Here is an 8,543-nt window from a genome sequence, read left to right on the forward strand (position 1 = left end):
CTGTTTTATAAAAAATTATAATATTAATAATAGTTAGTTATAATCTCATGAAGTTAGGCGACCATTTTCTACTTTATATATTTAGGTAATGTTGCGGCAAATGATATTTTAAAACCACAGCTGTCGATGCCAACGATGCGCTAACAAAATCTATCAAAAACTCATCCATACCCCTTCGAAGGTGACATTATGACATCCCTTATTTGAATTTTATCAATTGATTACTAATATTCTTTCGAGATGACGCAACACATTCCTTTCAAAGTTATTGCAAATTGATTGAACCATTGTTGAAAAAGTTTACGCATTTTCAATACTTTACGGTAATATGCAAATGATGTTGAATTATTCTTTAATATTTTAAGGATTAATATTATCATAATTTTTAATAAATGAATATTATAATCAATTTATCAACACTTAAATGTAAAGTATTTACAATATTTTTAACCTATATAGGTATAATAATAAAATGATAAATAGAATTTTAAAATGAATTTTAAAAAATTGATAACGGTGTACTGGCAGCATTACCTAATACTTTTGTAATAACCTGTCATAAGCCTTTTTTCTGTGTTCAAAAATAATATTAGTAACCTCATAAACCACAGATAAACTGATGTAAAGAAATTCAGTTTTCAGTATCTATTATTTCTACTATCAAATTAAAACATAGTACGGGTTAGCTTCACTTATGAACATAATATTACGGATTGAATAAAGTACACCACATCGGACATGTAAATAAATAGAACCGCTCTTATATTCAAGGAGGATTTAAAATCAATATTTTATAGCTGGCAATGGAGTCAAAACCAGAGATACTTTGCCGTGTTTGTGGAGATAAAGCTTCAGGCAAACACTATGGCGTTCCTTCCTGTGATGGCTGCAGAGGGTTCTTCAAACGAAGCATACGACGGTGAGTGAAGTTCAAAAATAACTGCAGGTTTGACATATTTATTTAGCACATTTTACTTTCCAAATGCATCAGTCAGTGGCATCTTTTGTTAGTGTGGTTATGCTGCAAATGTTTCTTTAATTTCGTTTAGCTTTTGTCTCTTTTAATATCGGTTTACAATTTTGACTTTTGGGTGTAACGTATAGTACATAGATATTACTCTTTTAAATATCTGTAGGAATATTGCAAACTGGTTGTAAATGTAAATTTATAATTAATTTAATTTGTTTTTTTGACGTTCATAAGTGTACATGTTAACCTATATGAATAAAGATATTTTTGAGTTTGAATTTGAACAAGTTAATCATGCCAAGACAAAATGTGATTTAAAGATTGTATTTTGGAAATTTTGGAACTCTACATTATATTTTGAGACATGTTTAGTTGTACTAGAAAGTCATTTAAGTACGGCGTAGCAAGTGCGTAGGCTTTCCGTAGCGTAAGAAGAGCCTCGCGCCATCTTTTAGGAATAAAAATAATGCCATCAAAATTATTCGGACTTCCATAAAAACGTGTAACAATATTTATCGGTTATTACATTGAATCCTCTGATAATACAATTTACTGTATAGCTTCAATTTTTTAGGTAAGTAATTTTTTTTAAATGAATTTACCGTGTCTTCTCAAGTTGACCCCAAAATATTGTAGTAACGAATCACCAAAGACTACTTTAGATTTAAGAGATTTTGATAGCTGCGATGGATTGCATTATTGATTCTATTAATTAAAGGAATTCTTCGTCGTTGTAGAAATTTAGACTACGTTTGCAAAGAAAACGGACGATGCGTGGTGGATGTCAATCGAAGAAACCAATGCCAAGCGTGTCGCTTCTCAAAATGTCTCCGCGTGAATATGAAGAAAGACGGTAAGTTGACACATTAATCATATTATTAAGATATTGAGGTTGATACTGTTAATATTATTCTATATTTTCCTGAAGATTGAAATTTTCCATAAGATTTTCATAATGTTCATTCTTACTATTGTTGCTTGATTTATATAATTGGCGAAACTAGTACCCTAATTATAAATAATATTGTTTTATCGCTGTATCAGAGAGGCCTATGTTCACACTCCCACACTCTCCATTTAGGTGTGATGACCGCCAAATAAAATCACGCAGAAATTGAATGTACACGACCGAGCACTTGTCGCAATAAAGTATTTATTCAGGGTTCCTCAGCATGTCTTTTCCATTAGATGCTCAAGTATTTGCGGTACACAAGGCGAGAAAAAATCAGGGGCGTTTACCCTACTATCAGCGGCAGCCCGTAGTTCACACGCCGGTACTAGAAAAATGACATATTCCATTAACATTTTCTTCACTTTTAATTGTGTAAAAACTATACGACTTTACGTTAAGATTTTACTTTTTTTCTAATAATAATAGCCTATTGTATTTCTTTCTTTTATGTGTAGATTTTCATATATGAATAATAAGAGTATATATCAAAAAAAAATCACCTTCATAATCGGTCTTGGATAGCACTAGAAATAACTAAAAAATTTTCGTGTTGTTTAGTTATTTCTAGTCAAGCAAATTTTTAGCCTTTTCAGCCCGAAGCTATTAATACCCAGTAACTCCGGGCTATAAGCTATAAAGCAAGATGGTTACAAAAAATATTTTGTTTAAGCTGTAGAAAATTTGTATATGTACCATCGAAATTATGTCTATACATCTAAACTCTAAAGTTTTCGACCATTACGATTGTGGAGCGAGGGAAAATGCATGACTCTCACCAATATACATATATATATAGTCTATACTAAATGACCGCACGGAAGGTCATAGAGGCTTGTGTAAAAATGTCGAATATATGATGAAAATGATGACCCATATTTATGCTTCTAAATCCTTCCAATAATCGCTTTGAGTTTTACAAAATATATGGTTACTTTTGAATTGTGGTAGCTGCCCGATTTTACGTAGGTACTGTTCATGCCTAACCTTATACCACTTATTCATGAAAGATTAATGAGTCTGTCTCTTTTCATCACAGTGAAAACGCAATATGATAGTAAGAAATAGTACTATTTGTAAAATACTGTAATTATACTGATTCATTGTCTACGGATATTATGTCCGCGGTTATTATCTAAATCATACATTACGTTTAAGTATTGCTCTACAAAAATAAACTAACTAATGAAATAAATATTTGTTCACATCACACAATTAAACGTGGATTTGATCTTAGAGGCCCCATTTCGCGCGCCGCAATCAATTGGCAAGAAAATAAACATGGCTGCATCTGACACCTGAGTAGTATTCCATTAGGCGGGAAACTGTTCTGTTTTTAGAGGGAAGTGACCATAAATAGTTGAGTTTTTTTATTTATATTTGTACATCAGTAGCAAGTTCAACTGTCAAGTAATGTCAAATAAATGCAAATTGGCAGCAAATAACAAGCGACAGGACAATGTAAATTACATCCCTTTTATTATGAAGTTGGTAAACATAATTAACACTTAATTCGTACCTTTTTATTATTTACAAACTACATAAGAAAGGCTCTGTGTTTTCCCTTACTTAACCGAATATTATTTCTTATATTCTGATCACCTACTTGCCTATTAGATTGGCTAATCAGGGATAAAGCCACCGTAGTGCCGGTGATTTTTTTATAAGTTCTGAGATAGTTGAGTTTAGTTAGTATAGATAACAGCAATAATAAGTTTGCTATAGCTTAAATGAAATAAAGTCATTTATTCACTATTTTTGATAAGAAGCCATACGGAAAAATGGACCAAAGAAGTTATGGAACGGTGGCCTAGACATAAAACGAGAATAAAGGCAGACAACATCGTAGATGGGAAGATGATATTAGAAAGGTGGCAGGAGTGACAAGCACGAGGAAAGCAAGATATAGATCTTTGTGGAGAACACTTGGGGAGGCCTATGCTGAAAAGCAAGACGATCAAGAAACCGATGTCTACTAGAAAATAATAAGATACTGTTTACATTTACTTTAACCTAATTTCGTTAATAACTAAGTAGAATTAAGGCCACATGTAACATACAAGATTGTCAATATAGGCTATATGTATTTATATTCACAATAAATGATTATTTTACACCGCCTTGTCGTTTTGCAGAGTTCTGACTGCTGGGTAATAATCAGGCTGAAAAGGCTTATCTAAAAAATAAACAGCTCAGAAATGTGCCTACCCACCTTAGGCTCAGGATGCCATTTTTGATATTCAGATTTACTATTTCAATTCATTTCAGCTGTCCAACACGAACGAGCTCCAAGGCCTATAACCGATCAACAGCAACTGGCACTACAAAAACTGGGCTACGGTTTCTCGCGACAACCATTCCCGAATTCTACTCTCGTTTCCCCTTACACCAATTTCCCTTACACATTACCCGAACGGCGAATGCAATTTCTGGATTCATTCCAAGATTTCTCAAACATTGACGGTCTCTCGGATATGCCACTTACTTCACTTGTAACACCTCCATTGACACCTGTGAATCCTTTTAAAGTACCGATATTCCCAGGTTCCTTCCACTACTCCATGTCACATCCCAGATATTTATCGAGCAATATTTTCTATCCCCCATCTATGACGGAAAGTCTACATACTTGGGAATCTATGCAGAGTGAGTAAGCTGCATGTAAAATCTGTAAAACTTTGGGTTAATGATGTGTTTGTATGCTTTGGGATTTGATTAATTGGGTCGCTATATATGATGTATAGATCGAATGAAAGTATCGGTCACAAAAATATATTTTGAAAATATGGCGTATAACCATATAAGTTAACTTTTTTTTTAAAGTATAATTTTATAATTTACTTTACACATCTAAAATATACACTAACCTAAAAATTTAATAATTAAAAAATATTATTAAAAGGAGTCCCTTTAGACAAGGTTCCGAAAATACTGGCAGCGTTCCCCCTTTGAATAGCTAGACTAATTCTTTGTCCCAGGTAGAGTCAGCTCTTTGGTCTCCTGTGATGTCGACTAACCTTTTAGATATGTCCTTAAAAACCCTTAAAGCACAGGACCATACGGACCAAGGGTCTCGACACCGAATGGGAAAAAAGGAAGCTTTAGTTTTTGCAGCCGCTCTGTTGTTGGTTCCATGTAGATGGGAAGGGGCCAACTTATCTGATCAAGTTGCATACCAGCACCCGGCTCATCTCCCATGGAATCGTACTTATACTGTACTTGCCATCGTCACTTGCAATTTGGCTCCAGTAGACAAACTTAACTTGAAAACCTATCAAATATTAATATAAAATGGTTGCCTGGAAGAAATCGGTCGAAACCGATAAGGCCGCCAATTGTCCTCCTTTTCATTTAATTATGTTCAATTTTTAAGTAATGTAACCAAGTGTTAATAAATAAATACATAAATTATTATGATGATAATTTATTAAAAGATTTGTATATTATTAACAACAGAACTGGTGGTGTCTTCGGACGCGTAACCAATCAAAATCAAGCGACGAGTACTTACTTAAGGAAAGATTCAGTGTTGAGGCTTTTTAAGGCTAGATTATGAGCCTTTTCAGAAGGGTGGTAGGATCACCTAACATCAGATGAGCTTCCTGCCAGTTTACCTCTTATATAAAAAAGCTATGTATTACTCTTGTATGTAAAAATCAATATTTCTTAACATATAATCGACTCTGAATATCACCCACGAATGAGATTTTTATTTCGTTAGATACGATATAAGAAAATTTATTATAATTCTTCTTATAAGTGTGTTTCTACATTAATTCATATAGAACCACCGCTGGGAACATTTTACAATAGACCCGATAAAACTGATTTGAAGACAGAAAAAATCAAAGAAGATGAAGTATCAAGTTCAGAGGAAGCAAGAAAGAATGAAGAAAATCCTATTTCGGGTATGTTCTTCGTTTGTATATTTTGTGTTAATTAAAAATACTAAAGTATATGCTATTGCTATATAATATGTACCCCGGGCTTCTACAATAAAAATAGAAACAATAAATCAGTGGCGCACTTTAGCCCAGGGCCTCAGATTTCTGTATTGGTTTCATCATCATTTGTCAATCTAATAGGCAAGGTTATTGAAAATAACTGCCCACTTTTTTTTGACAATAATTTTGGGACCTTTGTTTTGTGAGGCCGAGGTTTCCTAACCTTTGAATCCGGCATTGGTTATATGTGTATTAATTAATAATATAATTATTAATATGTCGTAAATATTTACGATACAACAAATTCTAAGTTAAAAAATCGCTCGAGGATTGCATGCAGCGTGCCAAACAATCATAGTTAAAATTATATTACGACATATTACTAGTGTATAATATATTATAATTGCGACTGCTTTACTGATGCGAACTTTTTATTTTTGCTCATGCAATTCATAATTTATTTACTTTAATGTCGAATAAAACAAGTGTGCAATACATTAATCATATTTATATTTCTGTGCTAAATGAAAGTTCAAGATTATTTAATTTACAATTGACACTCGAGAAGAAAATTGTACAATAGTTTAATACATTTTGTCACATTTTGTTAAATCACTTAAAATGTATCTTACTTATACCTTACTTGTACCTCATAAACAAAATATCCGTATTTGAGCGAATTAACTATAACTCATTTGTCTCTTTTCAAAACATTTTGATAGAAAGAGACAAAAGAGTACTTTGTACTACTTATAAGTTAGCTTTTAACGAATATACTTTCGGTATAGTACTGACGATAAAAAAATTATTAGAAGGAAATCAACAAAGCACCACCAAAAATTTCGATCGACAAGACAAAGCACAATACGACCAAAATTTGGACACAGATAAAAATATAACCACAGATGAGAAAACCGTAAGACAAGCTGAGAGTACAGTAAAAAGTTTCGCTACCTACGGACCAATTTGTTCGTTCAATATAAACACAGAAGATATGTACGCACCGGCAGCAGAGCTCCTAGTTGCAACTGTCAAATGGCTCCACAGTATATCACCCTTCCGACAAATGTCCTTTAAGGAGCAGACCTGTCTTCTACTGTGTAATTGGAAAGAGCTTTTTATATTAACAGCCGCTCAGTATTCCTTCTCTTTTGATGAAGGTAAGTGACTAGATAATCAAATGCCATTTATAATGAGATGTAGAGTCGATATGTAGCGCAAATTGAGACTCCCATTGTCAATGTAAAAACTTTGATACTGAATTTATCTGAAGATAAATTTAAAAAATTCAGCAAATTTAATTAATTTTAGTCTCTGCTTTAGTTACATTAAAAGTAAGTATTGAAGTCTTCGCTTCTTTCTCTTCCCATATTTCGTGATTAATTTATGTTAGTTGTGCATAGAAAACAGTTTATTATATTTTTAGATCACATCTCACCAACAATGCTTGCCAAAAGGTCAAACATTAAAGACGAAATCAAGAAGATAACTTTCTTATTAAAGAAAATAATGCGAAGCCGACTCGACAAGCTGGACTATGACTGTCTAAAATCGGCACTTCTTTTTCGAGCAGGTATTTTCTAAATTCTTCCTACGAGTGCTTTTTCTCCTAGTTAAGATTGTACATAAACAAGATTTCTTGACAACACTTCAACAAGATAAATTTGTAATGTTTGGTGGCAGTGTTCCATTAACGCTGGCAGCATTTTCTCAATGTAATACTATACTTATTCGTTGATTGATGAAGTACCAGCTACATACAATTTATTCATAATGTTTCTAATTTTTTTCATAGGTAATATATATACTTATAGACAATCTTGGAACCGTATTATTTAATTATATATTTTATTAAAGTCTTAATTTACAGATTGCTCTATACCAAACGCCGAAGTTCTTCAGGAGCAAGCTCTGACCCATCTTCAGAAGCACTGTTCGAGCAAAGATAGTTTTCGTCTTGGAAAACTCATGATACTTCTACCTAATATATGTCTAATTGCGAACGAGAACTTCTTAGAATATCTTCTCTTCTCTTCCACCACGATCAGTGATATTCAGACAATGCTCATTCGCATTTTGACATATACAGCAATATGAATCAATTTTGTTTTGATATGTTATATGTATAGTATGGCTTTAAGGCCGTCGTAGAATTTCTACGTTAGACTAGAATTTTGAAGATTACTTCTGTATGCTGGAGATGGTGAAAATCAACATTATTTAGACATGCAAAATATCATTGGTTGGTTTTATTAACCAATTTCTTAATTTAACCAATTTCTTTGATTTTTAATGATAATACAGATTAAAACCAGTTTGATTCAGGAATAACCAGAGTGAGTGAGTGTAAATACCCTGTATTTTGAAATATAATTTGTTATTGAAAGCAAATTTCGTTTGTAAAAAAATCGTTTGTTGTGTGTGCCGTTGAACACGCGTTAGAAGTTATACTTCTTGGCGTAACAAGATGAAAGTATTTTCAAAAATAGTTTCTTTCGCATTATTCCATAGCTCATATAACACTCTAACAGTAGAAAAATACTAAAATGTTGACTATAGCTTACTTCAGGGTGTTGGATTTTTGTGACAGTAAGCACGCGCGTTGTAAAAACTTACTCTCATTTTACGACGCGTCAAAAGAAGTATAACTTCAAAAATTGTTTATTATAACCGATAGCGT

At 32.7% G+C, this 8,543-nt stretch overlaps 1 protein-coding gene across 1 annotated transcript; it reads left to right on the forward strand.

Moving 5' to 3' along the window:
• Nucleotides 1-803: 803 nt before the first annotated feature.
• Nucleotides 804-8,172, forward strand: LOC110997578 (protein dissatisfaction-like). The gene is made up of 6 exons (XM_045634219.1): nucleotides 804-919; nucleotides 1,708-1,823; nucleotides 4,188-4,565; nucleotides 6,652-7,023; nucleotides 7,290-7,436; nucleotides 7,734-8,172. The coding sequence occupies exons 1-6, from the start codon at nucleotides 804-806 to the stop codon at nucleotides 7,958-7,960; spliced, it is 1,356 nt and encodes a 451-aa protein (XP_045490175.1). The 3' UTR covers nucleotides 7,961-8,172.
• The last annotated feature ends 371 nt before the right edge of the window (nucleotides 8,173-8,543 follow it).

This window comes from Pieris rapae, chromosome Z, assembly GCF_905147795.1.
Source record: "Pieris rapae chromosome Z, ilPieRapa1.1, whole genome shotgun sequence".
Taxonomy (NCBI): domain Eukaryota; kingdom Metazoa; phylum Arthropoda; class Insecta; order Lepidoptera; family Pieridae; genus Pieris; species Pieris rapae.